Here is a 26,094-nt window from a genome sequence, read left to right on the forward strand (position 1 = left end):
CGTGAATGGTTGACTAGAGGGATTATTTACCTCCTTTACCCATACGCATTCTTATGCTGGATGAAATAATCAGGTTATACTCAGTGGCTGACATCTATGGGATCTTGGGCTAAGGCACTCCACGTAGGTATCAGCCATTATTTGTTGCTATTATGTTGTGCTATTTTGCAAACCAGTAAGCACAGTGTGATGTCCCACTTAACATCATAAATATGTGATGTACATTAATCCTTTCTTTTCCTGACGGTTGGTACTTTATGGTGTAGTGCAGAGGAACCGTTTGAGCCCAGCAGTGTCATAGGCAGGTTATGGTTTCATCCATTCTTACAGTGGTACCCGGGAGGGATCTCGCAGCACCCCCTCTTCTCCAGCAGCGTCTGCTGAGCAGTGGATGGGCAGCTGGTACCTCCACCGAAGCGCACCACTCTGGTCCAAACTTGTGATATTTTTTATCTCTAAGGAGAAACCTTACATTTCTGGGTTTCCAGAGGACTGTTTAGTGACCCAGGGAGTACTCCGGGTGCGAGAAAAGGCATCCAGATCTGGTCCTCGGGACCAGAGGGATGGGGCATAGTCCTCATGCTGACGCTTGTCCCATGTTCTGGGGTGACAGCGTCTCGTCTGCCCCATGGCTCCTGATGGAGCATGGAGCGTGCCTGTAGGGTGCCTCAGTCACAATTTACAAGTTTTTCTGATAGGTTGAAACTAGGTTCGCAACACACATCCACCAAATCCTGAATGTGCTTCGGGCGCTCCCCACCCGTAGGTTGGCTCCCTGCTTCTGCAGGGCCCGTGGTTGATGTGACATCGCCAAGCACCTGCTAGAAGTAGCTAGACCATAATTTTTAATGGCAGAAAAATTTTCAGGAATGTTAGCAAACCTTACTTACCTTATGAAATAAGATAAAGTACTAATATCATCATCTTGTGCCCTTACTCGTACTTAAATTACAATTTTCTAAAGGGAAGCATGAACATAACAATATCTGCACTTCCAGTTTATGCTCTGTGACTGAAACAAAATACCATGAGTCCCCTGTGGATAATTGAAATCGTTATTGTACCAAAGAGGAACAGGTAACACGTTACATGGGGAAAGGGACATTAATTTTAAATTAAATGTCAAATTATATTAGTCATGGAAAAGTGAAGAGGTGTCACAGGGGACCCCCGAGTTTCTAACCTGGGGTGATGGCACGCCAGACCTGGTGCTGCTCGGTGATTAATGAGCACCAGCAACATCTGCGTGCGTGGCCAGGGGAGCGCTGAGCACAGCAACCTACCAGCACGGACAAAACACACGTTTCCAGACCCACTGGTTATGATCTCTCTCAGGTAATGGCTTCAACAGTCCCGTGTGCATGTGGTAGCATTGCAGATCCCAAACTAGATACGGGTTTCAGGTGTACCATCATTTGCAACTAATTCCCCAAACAGTTCAAGTCCTGCAGTGCGCTTACTTGCCAAAGAAGGGAATTACAGCAAGGGGCATTTCAAAGCAGGCATTTACTCCTGGGCAGGATTGGGCCTGTGTCCTGACCATAATTCGAATATTTAATAAAAGGATAACAATAACCCATTTATATTAATCAGCTAAGTGTTCTCTTCACCTAAATGCCAGGCTTTTTTTCCCTTCCTTCTGGGACGGCTGTGGTGTTTATGGGAGTCTTAGTCTGGAAGTGTTGCTGCAGAAGTCCCTCTGGGTGTGCTCTGCAGGAGAGGCTCGGGGCTGGTGGGTCGGTGTTCCTGGGAGAACAGAGGTTCCCGTAGCTCCAAGGTACAAAGTAAGAAGTCATAACTATACCTAATCATTGAACATCTGTCTTGTGAGGATGTTTGGTGATCCAGAACGTTTGTGCATTAAAATAAACAGAAAATTATTAAAATATTTGTCATGTCCGTGTCACTGAATTCAGGATGCCAGGACTTCCATGGGGTGTGAGTGTGGCTGAAGGCAACGGCTGGGTTTGTTCAACCGATTTTGTGCTCCTGTTCATCGGGAGAACAATTAGCTCTGCTGAACATAATTACTGTGATGTTCGGGCTCAGTAACGCGCTCGCACCGACCTGCTCCCAGCACCCTGCAGCTCCCTCCACGGCTGCTTACAGAGATTATGTATTTTTCATTACGTGTTTGGGCAGGACCAATGGTGGTATCTTACCAGTGGTACCCAGAGTATATTGGATTATCTTATTGCAGTACTCGGCAGTGATGGAGCGTTTTTCATATTTGCAGTCTCTTACTCAGACCAGACTTTTTTTTTTTTTAAACCAGTTTTGTTCTCTGCTTTTAATAACACTTAAGCAGCAGAGCTTCTAATGAGAAGGTTTGTTTTTTCCAGGATTTATGCTTCAGAGGGACCAACATGTTCCCGTTATAAGTGTTGGCGTGTATGGGTGCGTGTGAGCAAGTCTGTAGATGACGTTTGGTAGTTTTCATTACGATTCAGAAAGTGTGGGGTTGAGCTTGATATTGTGTTTGTTTATTTACATGTAGATCTAGTGAAGTACAAGTTGTGGTTTTCGAACGTCTATTAAGGATGGTGTGATACTTATTTTCATATTACTTTAGCTGATTTAAAGTGAATGTTAGGACAAAAAGTTGAACTGCTGTCATGCACAGTTTGACTGACCGAGTCAAGAAACCGTGGTTTGTACAGCAGCGGCTCGCTCACGTTTTTCAGATTTGAAACGGAGCCCATAAAAATCAACCTCAGCCTTCGTGGCAGCCTTCTGCGGCGGCTGGTTGTACCTGTCGAGCGCAGAGCGCGGTGGGCGCCGGCGGGGTGCCGCGGGCGTTACACCTCCTGCCGCCGGCGCAGCCCGGTGAGGCTCCCGCGGCCGCCGGCCAGCAGCAGGCCCAGCCCCGGCCCGCGGGCATCGCGGCCACGGCCACCCCGCTGCCGAGGCTTCTGCCGCTTGCTGCTCTCGGCCACGGCTTTACAACACGAAACGTATTTTCCTATGGCTTCTCTTGCTGCGAGCACCGCGGCGTTCCTCCTCGCCTGGTTCTTTTCCCCTTCTGTGATGGAATGTTTCACCTGCTGCTTTTTGGGGGCGTTCAGACCATTTCTATGGCGTTTTATTGATATGGAGAGAGTTTCTCTCCCGAGGTGACTGGCGTGGGCTGGCAGGGCCTGGGGCAGGCTGTCGGTCGGAGCGGGGTCTCACCCAGGCGCTGGAAACGGAGATGCAATAAGGCAGCTGCGGGTTAATGTCTTGTTTGTGGGTGCATTTGACGTTATCTAAGCATAGTTTATCACTTGGAATAGGTGTGTAGTCTGGACTGGAGATGACCGGGTCTTCTTCTTCAACCCTACAATGCAGCTGTCAGTCTGGGAGAAGCCGGTGGACCTGAAGCACCGCGGCGACATAAACCGGATCATCGAGGATCCTCCTCACAAGCGCAAGCTGGAAGCTGCAGCAAGTAACTAAAGCCCTGTGATTATTTGCCTCTATTTAAACTCAAATGTCGAATGAAACTTGGTCACTAAATATGTTCAGTGAAAGTTTGATAACCGTAATTAGAAGGGTTTTCCTTTTGAGATTTCATAGAAAGTATCGTGTTAAAATTGATGTTTATTGCAAAGTCCTTATTTTCACTGAAATGCTGAATTGGGGAATAGAGCGTTCTCATTATTGGCAATGACGAAACAGGTGGCTTCTTATACTGGATGAATCTTTGATGTATAAAATACATCTCGGAAGAGGCTGTCTTCATGTTTTATTGCACTTATTTCCAAGATGTACATTAGGCATGCATTACCAATGCATTATTCAGCTGTTACACAAAAGCAGACACTCCATAGCTAATGATTATCCAACCAAGTTGTGGAGGGGAGAAAAAAATCCCGGTAGTAAATCTCTAACGAGTGCTGAAAGGTTTGGTGGAAATGTGGGTGCTTCCATCTAAACCTGGCTCTGCCAGTCACCCTCTAAATGCTGTGGATTCCTGAAGGGGACGGTTGTGGGTAAAGCATAGCTGCTGATCTGCAGTAATACACGTTAAGTGGTTGAAAATACAGTGGAAAAGACACCCCTTGGCTTGTCAGTGATCCAGGGTGTTTGCTGTCTGGTCCTCCCCGAGGCGGGCAGTTGGCAGAGGCAGTTTTCCCAGCCTGACTGTCCCATCCCACGCTCCTCGCCACGCCATCGGTTTGGTCTGCTATCCATAGCTTTGCTGTCCAGTCCAGGTTCTGTCCATGCTGGTGGCCAGTCCAGGAGCAGCCCAGCGTGCCAGCCTGTGCTTCCCGGTGCAGTAGTGGCTCCGTAGTCGGTCCCACCACATTTCTCTCCAGAGATTTGGTTTCCCCAGTTGATGCTGCCTCCCTCTGCTCTGTTACTGGGAGCTGCTCCTTGCCGTGTCAGTGCTCCTTTTATCTCCTGATGCTTTACGTCACCTTTCGCGTGGGAGCTGTGTCCGTAAGGCCTGCCGTTACTGGGAGGACATCCAGGTGCATGGCAGGCATTTGAAATGCTGCTTGTCTTGATTAGCTGCTTGGAAGTCTTGAATATTCTGCTTTATAGCAGCTTCACGGAAGAGCCTCCCTCAGCTGATGCCCGTTCTTTAGTGGTGAGGTCTAGAAAAACGAAGGGGAAAAAAATGAGACTTTTGTCATTCTTTTAAAGTGTCCTTATAGAGTATGTTATAACTGAAAATAAGGCGGCAGTGCCGGTCCCGTGAAGCGACCTGCCTTTGGCACTCAGGCCGTCGGGGCCGTGGCGTGCGCTTCGCTCCCCGGGCAGGGCTCCCAGTCACCTCCAGCTCCCAGTTAGCTACCGCGGCGCAGGGGGTGCCACTGTGCCTCCTGGACTCGATGCGCTGTCTGCCCGTAGAGAAAAGCGAGTGAGCATCAGGGTTTATGTTATCAGTACTAGCAGAAGGTTACTGAAGAAAAGTTACAGAGAGTGGTTTTCTTAGTGTAGTCCTTATCAACATATAATATCATCGCATTTTTCAATATGAATTTCAATCGTCAGATGCTTGTATATGTATCATTTTTGTATATGGCTTGAATAACTTTAGCTGTATATCTAATAATTCCAAAGTGGATCTGCCGAAGTTCCTTCTTCAGGAGAAAAATATAGCATACGTTTTTTATTACAGGATATATTGAAAGATCAATTAATTACTGACAAGGGGGAATACTGGCCAAAGACAAAACTGAGGGTCATTATTCATGGTCTATAATTAATTAATGAGAAGAGCCTAAAGTCATTGTTGATGTGTGCCACTTCAAAATTCTCGTTTTTGCTGTGTGTTCCATCCTTTTTATTTATTACCTATAAGTACCACCAAGATTTGATTCATGCACCAGTTTATGACCATGGTTTTCATTGTTGCAAATAGTCTTCATCTTCCTTGATATAATAGGGACTTGCGATTGCTCAGTATTTGAGAGAGTCAGGTTGTAATTAGTCTATATTAGCTGCCGAGGTGAAAGGTATTATTTGTTACCATTTCTCTTAGCTTGTAATCTCGAGTAAATAAATGACACGAATGAGCTGTGCGTTTGCAACAATGGTTGCCAAATTTATTTAGCTTAGTTGCTGCCGCTGAGTTTTAATTAGAATTTTTAAATCAAAGGCACAAAAACGGTTGCCGAGCATAGTTATTCCTAGGGTGCTATAGGTTATCTGCACATCGTTCCGCTGAAAGATCAAGTGCATTTATAATTTGGGCATAAATGAAAAATTACTCATTTATCAATTACTCCGCCTCCAGGGAGTATTAGTTCCTAGGGAGATGTATGGAGGTGTCACGGCTCTTCGCCAGCGGCTTCCCGTCAGCCCGTCCCGTGGAATCGGGGAGGAGGCGCAGCTCCTCCCGTGCCCCCGCGCAGCCGCTCTCGGCCAGCAGCACCCCGGCCCCTCTGACGGGGACGCGCCGGGGCGGAGGGCCCCACCGCCGACCGGAGCCAGGGCCGGGACAGAGACGGCGTTTCCAGGGCTTTGGCACCTTGATCTTCCATGTTCCCAAGTGCAACATCTTCTGGCGCCAACTCGCTCTTCTTGTCCCTGGCTGTCATTACTCCTCCGTCTCAGTACGGTCACAGGCTGACCATAATATCCCTACTTTCCCTCAAAGATTCCTTAAAATGTTTCTGTCTTATTGCAATGGAGAAAAACATTTTTATCTATTCCTAGTCCTTCACCTGCTCAAGTGGTTTGTCTGGATGTTTGGGCTGAGGATGTTGTTTTTAGAATCACAGAATCATAGAATCATCAAGGTTGGAAAAGACCCTTAAGATCATCGAGTCCAACCGTTAACCTATCACTTGCAAGTCCATCTATACCATGTCTTTTTTGCAGCTAATTAAAAGAAAACTGGCATTCCAACTACAGAAAATGGCACGTCCATTCATAGTTGTTATGATCCCTATTCAAAGTCAGTTATGATTTAGTTTACTCTGTTGCCACAAATATTTTGGTCCCTTTAGCGTTCAGACAAAAATATGAAGCACAGTCCTTAGAAACAGCGTAGGTAAGCTCCTAGGCTGAGGTGCGATACATGGGTGCCAGGTCTCTTTATAAAATTGCAAATCAGATTTTTGTGTGTGGCCAATGGATTGACAACGCTTTCACTCACCTGGTAAATGCTGGTGTTTCCTCTTTGTTCTGGAAAATGAACCGGAATTCATGATGTGGCTGGGATGATTTAATTAATCAACACTAAGCTTGATAGACCATCGGATTGGGGCGGTGCTCTGCTTCGTGATCGCATGGAAAGATTACTGTCAAGTAATACGCTTCCTCAAAGCTTTAAATCAATTATTAGATTTTGTGCTCGGCTGCCTCTCTTCCCTTTCACAGTCAGTTTATAATCTTACCAGAGGTCCAGCGGTGCGGTGTGATCCAGTACGTTCCTGAGTGAGAGTGTAGATACCATTTCCCATGTTTCCCTGGGTTTTCCATTGCACTGAGATTTTAAGTGATGATGCTGACTCTGATCCTGCCGCATTTACCCAAGGCAGCATACCCACAGCAGTCGCAGCGAGGATTTGGTGTCCCTCCCTCGGGGACGCCGTCCTTGCTCTCCGGGGGAACCCGAGGTGTGTCAGGAACCCGCGGATGGAAGTACACACTGAAATCAGGCCCTACCGTATCACCTCTCTTGTCTCTGAAAGCTGTATAGAAACTCAGATTCAGTTTTATAAATGCCCAGTTCATGTATTTTTCACGACAAAATTTAAAAATTATATATCCTTTTCAGAAATCTATGAAAGATCTTGTAATAAGGTAATTTCACATTTGAGCTCAGCTTCAAGTAGAGAACTTCGCATCATCCTTCATCACCACCAGTGAGTTTTCTCTTGTCCTGCGGACACGTCGAACAGGGAGGGCTCACCGCGTGAGCCAAATTCTCACCGCTTGCTTGCTTTACTTAAAGAACGTCCCGCCAGGATTCGTCACATCTGAGCGTGCCACGACGGCCATCCTTTAGCCGGCTCTGGGCGGGCTGGCTGTGGCGCGCGACGAGCGCAGGAGCGCCCCGCGGGCATGGCTGTTTCTTTTCTTGAATTGTGGTGAAATTTGGTAGGAACAGGACGGTGCTTGCCCGGTCAGCACTGAACCTCGAGGCATCTTCAACTTCTCTCTCTGAAAACGCCATCAAGTACTCTGTCGTTTCATACTATTACCTTCAGAATTCATTAAAGTTAAGACCACCGCTGCCTCCACGGGTTGTTCAACTCCTGATTAATAGCTTTGTAATATCTCTGTTGAATTACATTCCACCTTCTGAGTTTACAGGTTGTTTTTCTTATTACTTTGTATTTTTAATTGAGTATCCCAAAGAAGAATTTAGCAAGAAGAGGTAGTAGTTCCAGTGAATTTACGTATATTTAAAGCATTATTAAATTAATTTCTGTATCCATAATGCTCGTATATTGTCAGGAATGTTGAGCTCAAACTCTCCTTGTTTTGGAACGCCATTCATTTTTTTTCTCTTTAGCATCATTTTAAGTTGTAGTAGCAAAACGTCCATTTGCATCTGCTGTGTATTCCCTCCTCACGTGGTCTCTGCTCCTGGCCTTCCCACGCCGCAACGTCACGGCTGCTGTTTGGTATCATAGAATCAGAGAATCGTCAAGGTTGGAAAAGACCCTTAAGATCAGTTTCTATCATTCCTTTTGCAGTGATTTGGTGTATGCTGTGTTCATGCACTTAAAATAAACAAAAGGTAATATTTACTGAAAGCATACTAACAAACACTTAATTTCCCTAAAATAGGGAAACAAAATGAGCTAAGAACAACATTCTTAAATTGAAACTTGAAATAAATGACCAAATTTCTATTACCTTCAATGATACAAAGGTTGGACCTGGACGAGTAACGGGCATTTGAAATTAGTTCATAAATTTCAAAATACCCACTGATCTCTATTTGTGTTCAGTCATTTTCTAGCAGATCTCTTGGAGCTTCGTCTGATTTCAGTGAGATCAGACCTCACCATATCAAGTTATTAAAAACTTTCACCTCCATAACCTAAGTTCAATTTTATATTTATTTTCAATTTACATTTTCATAGTTTCCCAAATAGCAAGACATGTCTTCATTACCCATCTCATACAAAAAGGGTGAGGTTTGGTGTTTCTGATATTCCCAAGCTAACCCCATACAGTTTGCTTTTTATATTTCTTAACTTATTCATGGTCAGCTACTGAAGAGTCCCCGACACAAACCGAGCACTGGATGGACATGACTTCTGGTGGTCTGTCCATTTGAGTGTTGATGAAAACTGCAGTTCGTATACATGAAAAAAAAAAAGTAGATTCCAGAAATAAATATCTGTTCCATATGCTTCACGTTCGTTACGACCAACAGTGCAACCTCGGAGTCTTCAAGTACGAGTGTCCAGGCCGAACCAGGAGCGTAACGTTGCTTTGGGGTTACTCTGCAACAGCGGGAGTGTGGAGGTGGTTGGTATCTCCATGGCCTTGCTATGCCGGTGGTTGAATTTCTGGAAAAGCAGCATTATATTTGCTCATATAAGAAAGAGAAATGGGCTAAGGAGGGCAGTTGTGGTGCGAGTTAACACTATTGAATGCTTCAGGCTGCCAGGACTGAAATAATTTTGCAGAAATGTCTTTGTAGTTGTGTTTTTAAGGGAAGGGAGGAGGGAGTATCAGGTGAGACAATAACAAGATTTAAATAAAGTCATGTCACCAATGAACAATGAGCAGATTTTCAGAACGAAAATGGTCGGGTTTATTGCTAATTCTTTTATTTGGATGAAGGTGTCTGAGGACCTAATGAAATATGTGTTATTTTTAAAACACTCTGTGGAGAGTGAAAAATAGTAAATACCTGAGCAGCGGCCAAAGACAAGAAATGTAAGGTTAATCTGAGGAATTTGTATTCCCGTTTATCTAGTTCAAATCTAATAACTATTTATTTCTTTTTAGCAGATAAATGTGTTAGTTCTTGTCCAGGGGATGAAAATGATGATCTTAGCATCAAAACTAAGAGAAATAAGTAAGTTCTAAAGTTTACTTACCTATATGTAATGTTGGGAAGCTAACGTCTGGTACAAATAAGTGCAAAGAGAAATACAATTATTTTTTTCTGTATGGATAACTACACCGATAAATGATGAGAGTCATTCCTAAGGTATCCAATCTTCATCAAACTCCGTGATTCTCTAAAGTATCTGTTTCCCATGAACAGCATCCATTTTTGTCTGAGTAACTCTTATGTACTCTGAAATGGTTAAAAGAAGACCGTATGGATAAGGAGTTATTTCAAAGACATTGGATAAAAGCTTTGTCTTCATTGATGTGAAGCAGATGGTTTTTTCACTGGTGTGGGGGTTTCCAGGCTCCGGGCTCAGAAATATCCGGAGGTATTTCTGTTATTGTGCTTTTATTTGACCTTTATTACCGTGTGTGTTTCAAATTCTCAGGAAGTAACAGGCAAAAAACCCATGTGCCAAATAAGCAACTCCCTCACCCTTTGCCAAAGCAGCAAGAAGATGAAGTAAACGCTTCTGTTTTAGAAAGTGCCTTAAAGCCGTTTCATTCTATTTAACCTTTGGCCAGTAACTGCATATAGCATTAGCTGTTCATGCGGCTGGCTATGATTAAGATACTGGTTTGGACCATTAAAAAAATAAATCTGTAAAATCTGCATAGATAGTGTGTTAGATTTTTGAGGGCATTGTGACAAGTAAGCACAACAAATTTCTGTATTTTCCAAGTGAATGTATTGCAGATAATTCTGTTCTCTCTTGTATTGCCATTCTCCTCCTCCTGCACTGGGTGGTTCTTCTGACCTCGGTAAGACTTTCTGGGGATTTGTATTGCTATGAAGGAAGAAGCAGATACTCTGAATTCAGTACTCAGACTATTTAAGCATTTAATGCTTGGTATAAAAGGGTATGTTTATACTTTATATATGCTAAATACGTACTTTTACTTTTTACATAGTATCTAGTGTTTATAAACAGTATAACAGTTTATATTTAGTATAAAAGTATTTAAGAACACTTTTATTGACACCAGCGGGTCAGACAATAACGGGCCAGGATTACGACCTGTGCTAGTAAGGCGATTCCTTTCACTGATGGGCTGAGAAAATGTGAAAACGTCTTTCCCATTAACATAGATAAATAGAATTTTAAAACTCTTGTTCATGGAACTCCAGAAAAATGCACTTATTCAAAGATGACTGTATCAGAGTAGCCCTGGGCGTACTGTGCCGTGTGTCGGACGGTCGGGCAGGGCCCCGCTCACTGTCTCCTCGCGAATAAGGAATATTGTCTCACCTTCATGGGGTTCCCAGGACTTACTCACTTGAAAGACTAACTTTGGGTTTTTTAGTCTTTTATTTCCTTTACACTCAAAAGGACATTGTCAAAATCATGAGAGCCAAATATGGACCATCTTTTTATGTATTTGCAGAATATATCTTTTCTTATTTTTATTTACTTGCGGAAATACATTTTCACATATATATTTTTTCCCCAAAGCAAAGAGGTAAATACAGTTCAAGCTGGGCAAACTCAGCCCATCAGAGTTGCTGCATGACTCTCCTGCCTTAATGCATTGTAGCATCTTTCTTGTGGTATGTATTTATAGGTATATAGATACATATATATTTGTATATAAGCATAAATCATGCAGCCCTCCAGCTAAAGGTGCGATCGTGTCAGAAACCCCGCAGCATGGTGGCAAGCACCTCCGGCACGGGCAGCAAACCAGCGCTGCGGCGTCCGCCGGCGCTGCGAAGGCATCTCGCCCGGCGAAGGGCGTTGGTGGGACGGGGGGGCAGCCTCTGGCTCTGGAAAAGGTCGTTTGAGTCGTAGGCAACACAAAGGACTCTCAGCTGTGATGCATGCCACAAAAGGTAAACAGCACGTGATAATGAGTCTGTCACCTGCTGTTTATGTCATCTTTTGTCCTTATATTATGCTGTATTTATGTGTGGTATAATATAACTTTTATCATACGTGAGATTTGTGGCAAGATATTCATTGAGAGGGTATTTAAAGCTCTGAGAACCCTAATGTAAGTTCTATCTTTAAAAAGAAATCTTCAGATTAGTAGAAGCTAAATCTTATTTGCTGATGGGCAATTAGTCCTATGAAAGTCAAGGGCAACATTCACATAATAAACAAGTAAGGTTCGGCTTGACAACACAGCGTTTTCTCAGACTTCGTTGTGATGATCCCAATTCCCCCGAAGTTGGACCTGTCACCAAAAAGCCGTAAAGTGTTTATTTTTCTGTCAGCAGAACATACGTCCCCAAACTACTACATGATTTCTACAGCTGTTTTGAATTTTAAATTCTCTTTTATAACACGTGAAGATTTCCTGATGTTTCGCTTTGTACCCTGAAACAATGGCAGAATGTACAGGTTCATGGATGGACCTTTAAAATACTGACCTTTTACTAAAGAAATGCAGTCTAAGTGCTTGTTTAAATGTATTAATATTAGACTATAGCTAACAGCTCATGACATAACAAAGTAAAATATTGTAGGATTTTCATTTCAGACTAGAATTTAGTGATCCTCAGGGTGAAAATCACGTAGAAACTCTTTTGCCATACTCAGGTTATTTTCGTTAATGTGATGGAGGCACCCCTGCCGCAGCAGGCAGCCCCCGTCTCGGCAGCGGAGGCCTAGGAGGGGTTCTTGGTGCAGCGGTTAACACCGCTGCTGCCATCAGTTTGGAACTGATATTATTGTTTCTAAGTGCTGTGGGTCTCAGTTGCCCGCGCCTGCGTGTGTCTGAATTAGCCAGCCAAAAGCAGAACTGGTGTAAAAACTGTGGCCCGTAATTCCTGGTAAGAAAGCAGCCGAGTTACTCCGTGCCATGAACAGCAAAAGGGGAATTCTCAAGACGTAGAGTCTTACTAAGGTGCTGGTTAAGCTCCGAGTTTTGGGTAGGAGGATACACATCACCAGCTTTTCATCTTCCAAGCTGCACATACAAGGTCCGAATCTGACTTTCTGTTTCTCTGCTTTGTTTTGCTTGGGAATGGACAAAGTGCTGCTCACTCCGGACTGAATCCAGAGGTGACAAAAGATTTGTCTTTACAGAAAACTAAGCAAATTTTTGTTTTGGTGCTGGATGGACAGAAAAACTACTTATATTGCTGTCATATCCCCATTAATAATTGCCTGTGAAGGCAGTGAGTGTTCTCCTGCACTGAACACCGAATGCTGTTGGGAGAGAGGGAGCACTGCGGTCCCGCCGCACCGCGATGCTCCGGGCGCCCGTGCCCTGCCGGGCCGGGGCTGCTGGGCAGCGCTGGCTCGCACGCCGCGCTCCTGCCCGGGCCGTGCTCAGCGTGCGCGGAGAGCGCTGCGGGCGCAGGGCAGGACGTGCACAGCCCTGCACCTGACAGCTGCAGCAGAACGCGAAACTGAACCCCATTTTTAGCCCCCCCAGCCATTATCCACTTATTTTTGCATTATCAACATTTTTTCTTGGTTAAGTATAACTAAAAAAGGAGGTGTTACATGCTTTCAGGGTTTGTTTTTAAATATGCTGTATTCCCTATTCTATTTTATTTAAGTAAAGTTACTGAGTAAACCATATTGTTCCTTTGACATACAGTAAACCATCCGCTATACGAAAGCGCTGTGCTAATGGTAAGATCTAATTGCATCAAAGTTCCAGCACAATTCTTTATAATTCAGCTAGAGGGTCATCACCCAGAGGCTCGCGTTGGGTCACCAGTTCACAGTGCTAAGGATAGATCTGCTCTTTCCCTTCTCCTGCCGTTCGCTTTGGTGCCAGGGCTAGCAGCGGACCTGACCCAAGGCCGGCCGCGGAAGGTAGCGGGACTCCCTGCCTTCTCTTGTGGGCGTTTGCCCAGTGCTTCCAGCCAGGACCTGCACCTGCGGCTTTAGGGGCTCTGGGCTCCGCAAGCTGCTGTTGCACTTTTAGTTCCATTTCGTTGGGGTATAATGAAACGGCTTAAAAATACTGGAGTCAAATTCTTACTCAGGCAATGCTCTGATGGTGCTCTCTACAAAAGAAAAACAATTTTCAGAGAAACGTTGGTTTTCTGGGTTTTCTTCACAGAATGGCAGAAGGGCTCGGGCGGCCCTGTCCCACCCGGCTCCCAGCAGGCGTGCGGGGACCTGTCCAGGAGGGTTGAGCATCCCCGAGGAGGGAGCCCCACCGCCTCCCCGGGCAGCCCGCCCCGGTGCCCACCATCCTCACGGCAAAAAAGCTTTTTCTTACGCTTGGGTGGATTTCCCTGTGTCTCAGTTTGTGCCCGTTGCCTCTTCTCCTTTCAGTGGGTACCACAGTTACACAAAAACCTCTCACCGCCCTGTCCATTTTGAGATTTCCAAGGTCCTGTAGCAGGCTGCCCATATGTGTCCATCTGAGTAGGGAGTCACGTAGTTTGTTGTGCAGATTATTGTATGACTCGCTAAAGAAAATTGTATTCCTTATTGTCATTTTTGGCATGAGAAAACAGTCTGTGTGATTTGCAGCATCATTCTCGATTGTGTAAGGAGGACTGAAGGAGAGAGGGGCTCCTCTGGTGCTTGGCCGGTGGAGTAGCGTACTGCATTTCTCTCAGTTTCGGCTTGAAAAAGCTCTTTGTGTGTACTAGAAATTGGATTGGGCCTTTCATGGATCATGGTACAGAATAAAATTTGCTGGTATGATATAAAAGCCACTGTCATTCTGTGAAGAACACCAATTTGATATCTCTCAAATCATAGTAATACAGCATCATTTTAGGATAAATGTAAGTATAATGTAATTATTTGTAGAAGGAAGATAATACGCTAGAGCTCACGTTACATACTGATCTAATTCATTTGCTTGGAAATAAAAAAGTGTTTTCCTGTTGAAATTTCAAACTAAGTATTATTCTGTAGCGGTGAAAATTGCATCAGTAGCAGATGCAGTCATGCCTAGCAGGAGGCTGAAAATCAAATCGCCTTACTTTCATTATCCTCACTTGACCTTGCCATCATGTTAAGACTCCTGATCTTTCCAGAAAGAGCCTTAATTTGTACTGAACTCATTCATTGCTCAAAGCATTAAGAAACAGCAGGATGGACCCAGAGCAGAAGTCTGATTTCAAGGCCTGAGTTGGCCAACTTCTCTGAAGCCAGGAGTTCGGTATCCCCACCTCAAATCCCGTCGCCCTCCTGGAGCAGCCTCCTTCCCACCCGTGCCGTTCCCATGGAATTAACCTCTCCCTGCAGCTGCCGAGGGCCCACGGCGGCAAATCTTCAGCCCTCCGAACAGCGGGGAAATAGGTGTTCGCTTCCAGCACTGCGAGAGCGCGGTGTTAATGGTCTCTAACTGCTAAAATGACGGAGATGTTTACCTGGTGTGGAAGAGTTCTGGTCCAGTGGCGACACCGGTGATGCAGGATGGCACCCGAGGAGAGCATCGCTCTTACGCTGCCGCCACTTCAGGGTTGCAACTTGCAGTAAACTGTCCTTCTGTCCTGACGTGAGCACGGCGGTGCTACGTACCCGCCTTTGTCCAGGGGGTCTTTAGGCAAAGGGACTCAGGCAATACGTAGTATGTATTTTCTCAGAAGCACCTATTTATTCTAATCAGATGCAAGCTTGGAAAAAGGCTGTCAGGATAAATCCGGGCCTTCTGGCACTGACGAAGGGCAGGTTCTTCGCTGATGCTTTGTTGCAGGTTTGTGCGTGCGATGCATTGCCAGGTTCTTCCCTCAGGAGTGAGCTTCTGGGGTGCATGGGAACATAAAATAAAGATTAGTGTTGACTTTCAAGTCTGGGGGCACAAAAACAGGAAAGAAGAGTAAAACAAGATGAGCCTCTTCAGTCACTCCTTTAAAGTCTCCACTTCTTGACAAATTTTATATAAAGCTGTCACTTTTCTGTAGCTTGAAGTATAGCATAGCATTTCGCTGCTGAGCTCCTCCTTGATCACACCGCCGGACCATCCTTCCCCCTAACGAGCTGTCGGAGGGCCCTGGCAGGGCCCCCCAGCCCCGCGGTTTAATCACGGGCTGCAGGGTTGGGTCACTTCTCGGCTGTCGGCGTCCGCTCCCTGCCTGCTCCGTGCACGCAGAGGAGTCCTGCCGTCCTGGAGGGTTTTCTAGGGATGGTCAAAAATCCCCTCCTGAGTTGACAATTACTGAACTATTTTCTATTTTACCTTGTTAAAGAACAGAAGATTCCCAAGCGGCTGACCAGGGGAAGGCTGAAACGGAGGAGAAAAATGAGGAAACATCAGCACCGCAGATCACGCCTCCCCTCGAAGAGCGCATCACTCATTTCCGAGACATGCTTCTGGAGAGGGGGGTAAGAAACGCGCTTGCTTGCTTTGACATATCTCATTTATGAAAACAGGGCATCATCTAGGACCGCTACAGGAATCACTTCGTAACTATGACTTAGAAGCTAAAGGAAGAATTATTGAGAGGGGTTTTTCTATCTATTAACCGTGTAGGCATTGTACTTTACTGTGACTTTTCTTCTGGCCGTGCAGAGCTGACAGCGCTTTGCAGGTGCCGTTCCAAATAAATTCCTATAGACAGACCCAAAGATAACCAGAGGCGGGAGCTCCTCCAGCGCTGACCAGTGGCTCAGCAGGGGCTGGGGACCACAGCCACACGCCGTCCCGTGGGTCCCGCACGGACCCCAGAAGTGTTCCTTACGGGATGAGCAGAGGACGAAAGATGCGTTGTGTGTATCACCCGAAAGACAGCAGCAGGCCCAGAACCGTTCCTAGCAAGCTCTTTGCTTTTTTTTGGCGTGGGAGAGGTTTCATTGCCGCGAACTCCAATGATCCCAGCTGTGGGAAGCCAAATTCACTTACTGGCCATCCAAAATCTGCCCAGTCTGTTAGGAAAGGACGTACTGGAGTCTCAGGAGGGATAAGAAAACCTGTCCTTTTCCCTGGACCTCCCTGAGTGCCCTCGGCCTTCCCTGAGAAGAGCCGGTGGTCCAGCGGAGGCTGAGGTGCAGGAGCGTGGGATGCGCAGGGCTTTGGGCTGGATGGGGACCAGAAGAGGCGGCCCCTCGGCGGCCAGCCAGGCGAGAGCGCCTGGAGCATCGCTCCCCCCGCACCCAGGCCGGCGCAGACCTGGCCGCCGCGGAGCCGGTACAGGTTACGGGAGGGCTCGGAGTTATTGCAGGCATTTTACCGCGACCTAATCAAGATTATGAGTCGGTAGATGGAGCATAAATTCAATTTGCAGACAGAGCCCATCAGCGCTCTGAGCCTCATGACCAATGGTGAAATTTGCATTACAGATCGCGTAATAACATCCAGTGACTGATTTTATAAAGAGCTTCAGCCTGATTTTTGTTTTCTGTGGTAGCACTTACAAACCTGTGTTGAACTGGCTGCATAAAGATTACCATCAATATGAGGAATTTTGGATACGGTTATTTATAAATATAAAGTCCCCTCCACAAAAGTTCATCTCGCAGTGTCCCTTCTTCTAGAGAACTGATGATTTTGAGCGTGACTAGAATTAATAAGCATACCAGGTTTAGGTCCTAATCCTGCAAATGGAAATGGGTGTATAATGGAGCAGTGTATGCAGATTTTATACCTCCTTCCTACACTCTGCAAATATGTATTCTATAGAAGTTCATGTAATTGCTGTAACGAAAAAAAATCCAAGGTGTCTGTTGTTAGGCAGTAAAGCCTATAAAATTTATCACTAGTAATCAGCAGACTTTAGATAATTAGACCTTCAGAAGCTCAACAGTAAATTATCTCCACGGCAGACCTGCTTTATTAATATGCTTAAAAAATGCAGAAATGCCATAAACGAGGACTGGTTGAAGACTTCTGCTGGCATATTTAAAGTCAGGGGACAATAAGTCAAAATCTGAAAGTAAGAGGGATGTTCTATAATAGGATTCCTCAAGTGTTTCCAGTGTAAGAGTCAGACTTGCTCATAAAAATATGAAATTCAGGAAATTTACTGTTTGGTTTTGCTATTATTTAAAAATGTATAGATAATAGGTTACTTTGCTTTGCTCTGAGCATTTTTTTAAATGTCCAGACAAGCCGCTGGTTAGCACCAGCCGGCTGGCGTTGCTTGGAGTGCCGTGAGGCCATTAGTGTTATTTTAAACTGATTATTTAATGACTGTCTCCTGCCATTTTCTCGTAATGTTATTTCTCAAGAAGTTACCTGATGGCGTTACAAAGGGCTTGAGGTAAATGGAGTTCTTCGGCGTAACTCTGAATCTTCCTACATAAATTATATCAACGGAAGAATATTTATTGTAACATTTCAAAAATACATGTGATTTTTGGTGTAGCTTCAAGACAATGGCACAATTCTTAAATCTGTAGCAAGTTTTGCTGTGTAAAAATGTAATCTCTGATATCCTCCTGGAAGTTTAAAAGTTTGCACAAAATCCTGAGGGGAAGGGGAAAATTCAGGGCTCTTCCTGGCTCCCTCACAGCCACGGCGTCAAAATGTCCACGTTCCACAGTCTGCATTTCTAGGAAGGACTCTTTGCTGGGATGCTGTCGCTGAAACAAGACTTTTTTAAGGATTCCAAACGGTATTTTTTCTCAAGATTTTACCTTCTTAATATTGGGGAGAAAAACGGCGGTTCGGGGGGTCCTAACCCCCACCTTCCTGTCTCAAAACAATTCTTGCAGCCCCAGCGTTATCCTAAAGAATAAATTTTAAAAACCCAAATAAACAGGGGGGTTTCTGTTTTGTTTTTTTTCCCCTCAGCCTGTTTTTCAGCCAGACCCAAGGAGCTCCTTTCTAGAAGGACAAGCCACTGACTCCCACTTTTTAATGCCTTTTCGCGGGGGTGGTTGGTCGGCGTGGGGCGCGGGGCGCGCGTCGGGCCAGCCGCAGGGTGCTCCTCGCCGCTGCCGACCCGGCTGCCTCCTCCCAGCCCTTCGCCTCTCCATCCTTCTTGCTGGTTTTTGTGTATTTTGGTAGCTTGCGACCAGGGTGGGCATCGCTCCCTGCCCCAACAGCGTCTCCTGAAAGCTGGGAATCCTTTGCTGATGAAGATAAATGCATCTGCTGAAAATATCAGGCGCTTCACCTTTCTGCTCTTATAAATCTTTTAGTCAAAGCCAAAATCTCAACCTACCGTCGTTGCTGGGCTTCCAGAGTGAATTAAAAATAAAATGGGCTATTCAGATAGATGCCCTTTCACTTCTAAACATATTGCTCAAATGCAGTATGTTGAATTTTTGTGAGTTTTTTTCCCTGTACTTTGCGGTCTGGTTAAGAGCAGGAGTTGAGAACTGGAAACCCACGACAAGCTCAGATCTCTCTTTTCCTTTCCGTCTGTGGTGATACTAGGCCACAGGAGTCATTATTTATTCTGGGAAGAGATGCCACTCCCGCCATCCCCAGCGCACGTGTTCCCTGGCTGAATGTCCCGTAGTAGGGAAGAAGACCACAATACAATACGCATTGGGAGATTAGTCAGAATATTAATATTTTATATGCATTTGCAGAGCTCCAAAATGAGTATCCTGAACAGTGTATGACATGTAGCTAGAATTAAATTATAAATATCAGTAGCCAACATTTATTTTAGGTGTGTGTCTGCAGTATGTGAAATGTAATAATTACTAAAGAAAAAATCATAAACAGGAATGATTACATGATAAATTAGCCCGAGCTTCACTAGCTTTGAGTTCAAACTGGCCTGTGTACTGGGAACAAAGCTGATGTCCGAGAGAGAGCGTAGAAGACATCCTGAAAAAAAGGATTCCTGCTGCTGATCCTTCTGACGGGGGAGAACCCCGGGCCCCAGGGCTTGGCACCTGCGTGGGCACGGGGCGCGAAGCTGCGAGATGACGACGTTCGGAGGAGGCAGCCCTGAATCCCTGGATATTTTTCTGGATATGGACGGTCAGCCTCAACCGAACCATTTCCGAGCTTCCAGCGCTAGCCACTCTACAAGGAAACACAGTCCATTTAAACCCACTTTGCTTCGTCAGAGCTTTCCTGTTTGAGTGTTAATTACTCTGTCTTAATTATACTTCACATACTTAATTTTTTTACTGAATTTACTCTTCTTTGTAATTAGATGGGGTGATTAGAATATTTTATGTTACTCCAGAGTTTTCTGTAACAAACTAATTAACAGTGATGCTGTACAAGGTACCGAAATCAGGCCGGGGATTTCAGTCCTACGCTCCCGGACTGCCATTTCGTGGAAGCCCCGGGCAAGGGGGACTGGGCAAGTGAGGGACCTGCTCAGATTCCTGGCGGTCCTTACAGCCCACTTGCCATAAAGAGGTTTTGGAGAAGGAGTAACCTCTGTAGGAGCATGATACCCTCATTTCACATGGCTGCGGGGATGTGAGTGATGCTCGGGGCCTGGGGGAAGCCGGGGTCCCGCTCCGGAGAGCTGGATTCAGCGGAAAAGGGGAGAGGTCTCGAAGTGGAGGAGATGTGACAGCCGTCCTGTTGGAGGGAAGCGGCACGTTTATTACAAAGACATGGTGCTTCGAAGATGTTCACTATTAGTTTTTCAGTGTGTGCATGCATTGACAGCCTCATTTGGGTTATAATTTAAGTTTTGGAGAGGAGGGGAGTTAAAGCTGAGATAATCACTTAAATGGAAATTGATGCTTCTGTTGTACAAGGGGGATAATCAAATGGCATTTTCCTTTCTGCTACAGATTCTTCCCATCAAAAATGTGGAATGAGCGTCTCCCAGATACTCAGTGAGATGTCCTAGAGCAAATCAATACTAATGGTGTGGGGGCGACCAGAGCATTGCCAGAAACAGATTAAAATTCAACTTCCAGCTGCTCTGAGGCATCCTTTAGAGGGTTCATTAGCTTTCTGAACTACTCTTTTGCTTCACCTTGGAACATTTTCTTCTTTCACATCCTTATTAAAATTCCTTAATGCAACTGTGTTTGTGTACTTCACAGGTTTCGGCATTTTCTACATGGGAAAAAGAGTTACACAAAATAGTATTTGATCCACGCTACCTTCTGCTAAATTCAGAAGAACGTAAACAGGTGAGCATTACCTCCAGCGTAGCTTCTGATTGGCAGCAGACGTCTCCAAAATTAACCATAATAACAGAGTAATTATCTTGGTAGGATAAAAAGAATTGCATAAAATTAAATTTTCTTTTTTGAGTTTTTCAGTGAGACTTGTAATTTAGGCTCTGCTCATAAGAAAGTGCTGTCTGGTTTGAAGAGCAAGTGGTAGCGGTGAGTTTGTGCGTAGAGACGAGCTACGGTCTCTTGGGTTGTAGGAGGAATTCCTACTGAGGCCAGGAAAGTGGGCTGTAGAAAGGGAAATGGCCATAACGTAATGTTTCCACTCTGAATTATTTAAATATTGTAGAGAGACTACTTCATTTTCATTACTTAGAATATTTTCTAGGAGTTTGGCAGTATTTACTGCTCTATGTTGCAATAGCTAAGCTTGCTAGACATACATGGATGGAGCACGGTGGCTGTGCTGGTATCCGCTTGAATGGGTTTGGTTTTTCTGGCAAGCCGCAAAGGGCAGTGGATGGTTTTGCTGCCGTGTTTATTTGGGCATTAATTATCACTAGGGATCTCAAAGAACCCGAGGGCTGCAGGTTAGTCCAAAAGATTTAGGAGAGATGCAAGGATGTCGCAGAGAAGGTGTGGTTATTTCTCTTCCTTACCAGTCTTTTGTCATCCTGGGGAAGGAAGATCTTTGAATATAGAATTGTACATTTTTTTAAATAAACACTATGAAAAATGTACTTATTCCTATTCCATTGCACTGGGGCCCATATTGTCCCGTGATTCTCCGGAGAGCTTCCTGTAGGTATTTGCTGAGGAACTGGGCACATACATCTTCATTTACTCCCTTTCCAATATTTTCTTTTCTAAGAAAAAAAGGGAAATAAAATAATACGGAAATATGGGAATGAAAATGGAAGAGAAACTGCTGGAATGGAAAACGCTGCTAGACAAGAGACTAAGCAGGGAGTTTTGTATTTATTTCAGGGAATCGGCAAGGGCAAAACCTGGACCTCGATGAGTCAATCAAGATACACTACTTCTTTCATTTTATCAGCCTTGGAGATGATATAATAGAAATAGATCATGAATACACATAATATAATGTGCTTGAAGCACTGCTGAGGGGGACCTCGTTTGTGGGGAGTATTTAATACTCAAGGAAAGGGTTATGACAAGCAAGCAGCTGGCAGTCCTGCAGGTAGAAACCTGTACTCGGGTGGAGGTTGGCTGCGAGAGCGGCAGTGCTCCAGGCTCAGAGCTAAGGTGGGAGAGGGCGGTCGTCGGGTGCTCTTCTGCCCAATGGGCTTAGTAAACCAGTAAGCTCGGGAGCACATGCCAGGTGTGTAATGTATTTTAGCTACTAAGCTTGAACTTAAGTTTTCTAGACATTCGTTATGAGTAGTGCCATTTAATTAGACCCTAAGAAGTAGTTTAAGCTAGAAGTAGAAGTAGTTTTAAGTTAGACTCGGACAAGAGTAGATGCCTGATTTAATGAAAGTACTTCTTGAAGTGCAGCTCAAATTAGCAGAAGACATTATTTAGGTTTATGGAAACGTTTACCTTCACGGATGCTGACTGTGTGACCTGAATAGCGAATGTCTGAGTACTTTTTAAGTTATGCAAATGAATTCATGCTGGAGGGGCTTAGAGGTGAAAAGTGGCTCACAATGAAAGTAAGGACTGATGAATGAAGGAGGGAAGGAAGGAAGGAAGGAGTGCCGGAGCGTGGCTGGCTGTACTGCGGTTTTCTTCTCTCCGGGGTCAGGCAGACAGGTTGGAAGGGGCAGGGACAGCGTTTGACTGGGACGTGCAGGCGCCTGAGGGGACTTCCCCTTGACTTGAACTTGGGGTGAGGTGGGTTTGACTTCCAGCAGTGCTGTTGGTGGGTGTCCTTACGCCGCCCGAGGAACGTAACGATCTGTATTGAACAGCGTGGTTTGCTCCGCTTCCTTACCAATAGTTTCCAAGGGGTTGTTAACAGTTGAAAGATGCTCCTATGTTTAAGCAAGGAACAGTGAAGGGTAAAGGAGCAACTGTATTAATATAATGAGCTAGCTCTTAATTTTGATTTATTACCTTCATAATAGCTTCACTGATACCAGAAAGGCAAGCAATAACAGTGTCACCTATTTTATTTGTTCCGTTTTTTCTGTCTCCTCTTGGACTCAACTTATCCAATTGTATACAGTATAATGTGTACAGATTTCCTAGATTTTTCATAGTACTTCTTTCATGGCCATTTTTTGATGTTTACTTTTCCAGTGCTCTTTCTTCCCTTTTCCACAAAGCATACTAAATACGAGTTGTAATTTGGTTGCTTTAGCTTTCATGACATGTAGATTTGCACCTGTGCATCCTCATGGCTGATGAGAAAGCAACCGTGGTAGTAACCATAGTAATCATATTTAATGTGTGTAATTTGTGGTGGAAAGGATGGTGACTATGGAAAGCTAGCAGCATTCTGAGGAGCAGCTCCTTTTACTCAACAACTTAGTGTGCCACTCTTTAGAGCGTGAAACCAGGAGGGCCAGATTTTTGCTATTAAAAACATGATTAAAGCAGTTGGCAGAATTTGGTGACACAGTGAACTCCTTAATTCCCTTTCAAGACACCAAAAATCTGCATGCTGAGCGCCTTGCTGCATATTTAGCTGCCAAACACTGTTAGAGGAAGGTTGTTGACCCTTCCAAACACATTAAAGCTTTCGGGTGTATGTGTACAGAGGATCATGTGTACGCTCATGCTTTTTGACAACTGATTTGAAAGCTCTTCAGGCTTTTTTGGGGGTAACCTACAGAATATTGCTCTTTGGCATTATAGACATTTTCAGGAATTCCAGCAAGTTGGGAAAGATGCGAGATCCAAACTAAATAAATGTAGTCAGTTGTACCGATGTACAAAAGTACTGCTTTAGGCATGAAAATGCGAGCAAGACACCGAAGTCAGGAAATTTTGATTTATGTTGCACTTGATATTTGAATGAAGATGTTATCTGTCCAAATTATACTTTTTTCCAGCTACTTATTTTGTGAGAACATGATCAGTGAAGCAGATTCAGCCGCATACGAGGCAGCCTATACTGGGGGCATGATAAGAACTGCAGGTCGTGAGATTGACAGCCCTTTGATCAAGCATAAATACCATAAAGGCTTTGTTAATAAACGCTGTATCTTGTTTCCCTTTCTTGGAAAGATATTTGAACAGTTTGTCAAGACCAGGATCAGAGAAGAGTACAAAGAAAAGAAAAATAAGTTGTTGTTAGCCAAAGAAGAATTTAAAAAGCTCCTTGAAGAATCCAAGTTATCGCCAAGGTATGGCATTGCCTCGTGAAGATTTGTTAAGATAAGCTTTCTCATTTAGCCTGTGCTTATCAGCCCCGGAACGCTGAACGTGCTCTTTATAGCAAGCTTGGGCATCCATTGTTACTGTGCTCGGTTGACATTTCTTCCCTGATATTCTACAATATTTTGTTATATTACTGAGAAAGGGAACGAACCGTTTCTCTCTCTGTTCCTTTCTCTCTCTCTCTGCCGTTAAGAATGCGTAATATTTTGCATAACACATTTATTTTATATGCATATATATGGTATAATTATAGAACACACGCACATATGTGTATTAACTATATGAAATCAGTACCTGAATGCTAAATCACATTTATATTAGGCATACAGGTATAACTAGTGAAAAACTGTATTTTGGTTTGTTTTTTGATGGAAGAGAAACATAATTTAACCAAGTTAGTATTAGTGCCACCTGACTAAATTGAAATAAAGCATGCAATGCAACGATGTATTTTTCTACATTGATTTTTAAGTAATGGATCCAAAACTGCGCAATGGCGAACGCAGTGCTTAGGATGGCACTTGCTCACTTGTGCATTATATGAAAATGAAGAGATTTATGTATTGTAAGCCTGGTTAAATTGTTGGAACTAAGAAATTATAGTTTTCTCTGCTAAAATATGCGGGTAATTGTACAGCACTCCCTGCCTGGACACATAGATTCAAACAACGCATCAGGCTCTACGGAAGTAATAATTACAAGAAGTTTTTTACAACAAAACTGAGAATATTCTGGGCTAATGTAGCAGCTAAACGCTGGTTCCAGCAATGATGTTTTCAACCAGCCAGGGCAAAATCGTGCTGGCCTACAGGACAGAGAGCATTTTACCGGTTGATGGTTTTGGTGAGCTGACTGAGACCACGGCATCAAAGAAACTCGTCTACCGGCAGCGGTCCCCGGCTTGCTTTGGGTGTGCAGTCACACGCCCTGCGTGCATGGGAAGATGCCGGACCTGATGGTGAAATCCTGAGGCAAAGCCACCGGCGGATTTCAGTCGCATTGTGCCCATCGCTCGAAGTTACAATTAGTTTTTTGCTGTTTTTAGAAAAGATCAAACTAGCGTGGTATTTCCTCAGGTGCCCTGTACTGCTGGCAGCCAAAGTGCGCTCGTTTGCAGTTAGACGCGGGTGTGGTTTTCTGCCCTGTTACAGGCTAATTATCGAAATACTGGCCGTAAGCACCGGCAGGCAGAGATGAAAGCCGCAGTAACCTGGGCTGCAGCAAATGATGTGTTAATGATTCAGAATTGTCCTGTCGGCCATCACCCAGATTTTTCTAAATCAGAAAATGGAAGTTACCTATCGCAGCCTGATCCGGGCAGTTCTGGCATGGCCTCGCCTCCCTCGTCCCGGGGTTGCCGTCACGTTCCTGTCAAACGTTCCCCAGAACGCCCGTTTTTAGTGTCTGTCTGAAAAGTGAAGTGAGATCCAGGTGAAAGAGTCCGGGTGTGGACTGACAAAGTGGCGGCTTTAAAATGTCTCTTTTTTCTGCAGAACCACGTTTAAAGAATTTGCAGAGAAATATGGAAGGGACCAGCGGTTTCGCCTTGTTCAGAAGAAGAAGGACCAAGAGCATTTTTTCAATCAGTTCATACTTATTCTTAAAAAGAGGGACAAAGAAAACAGGATAAGGCTACGGAAAATGAGATAAAAACTCCTGAAACTGGCAATAAATACGCAAGTTGATGCTGTGACTGCAGTAAGAAATTCAAATGAAGGCTAACGCGTTCGGGGTTAAACATGCAACAGCTTGACGAGGAAGCGGGCATCCCTGAGAAAAACTTTTGCTAAATGGAGTTTATTGAACAGATATTGAATTTGTGAGGGCTGTTCTGCAGGAATCTGAAGGATATTTTGTTCTCAAAAAATTAATGTTTCATATTGAAGCTCTCTTTTGTACAACATCCAGAGTTCGATGCATTTCTAATTGCCATGATATGTCAATCCCTTAATTGTTTTAATTATGCAAATTACTTGTAATATACACAAATTATGAATCCAATGCAGATTTGTAATTAAGCAGAAGCAGATGCCATCCATAACAATCTCAAGATATTTTCATCATTTAGGGGAATTATCTGAAGCAATCTTTTGGCAACTTTATGCATTAACATAAAGTGTTTAGAGGTGCGGTGATGTGCAGGAATTCATTACCCGGTGTTCATACGTCTCTGTCCAGTTCTCTGAGTAGTAGTAATACGATATTAATTGTTAATCTTAGTGAAGAGTGTGAAAATCTTGGCGTATGTTCCATAGGAAAACTCTAAGTTTCAGAATTTGCTTTCTGCTTACCGTGACGGGTGCTTTCAGGCACGCAGGCGATA

At 44.4% G+C, this 26,094-nt stretch overlaps 1 protein-coding gene across 1 annotated transcript in view; it reads left to right on the forward strand.

Annotated features, from left to right (window-relative positions):
- The window catches only part of TCERG1L (transcription elongation regulator 1 like), a gene marked incomplete at both ends in the record, with an annotated part of 91,789 nt that extends 66,368 nt beyond the window's left edge, over positions 1–25,421 (forward strand). The window contains 6 exons of the mRNA XM_082309284.1: positions 3,273–3,427; positions 9,409–9,478; positions 15,626–15,761; positions 20,349–20,438; positions 23,619–23,737; positions 25,265–25,421. Coding sequence (XP_082165410.1) covers positions 3,273–3,427; positions 9,409–9,478; positions 15,626–15,761; positions 20,349–20,438; positions 23,619–23,737; positions 25,265–25,421 — 727 coding nt within the window. The remainder of the gene's footprint in view (positions 1–3,272; positions 3,428–9,408; positions 9,479–15,625; positions 15,762–20,348; positions 20,439–23,618; positions 23,738–25,264) is intronic.
- Between the last annotated feature and the right edge of the window lie 673 nt (positions 25,422–26,094).

The sequence above is a fragment of the Platalea leucorodia genome (assembly GCF_965183815.1).
Source record: "Platalea leucorodia genome assembly, chromosome: 4".
In the NCBI taxonomy this organism is placed as follows: Eukaryota; Metazoa; Chordata; class Aves; order Pelecaniformes; family Threskiornithidae; genus Platalea; species Platalea leucorodia.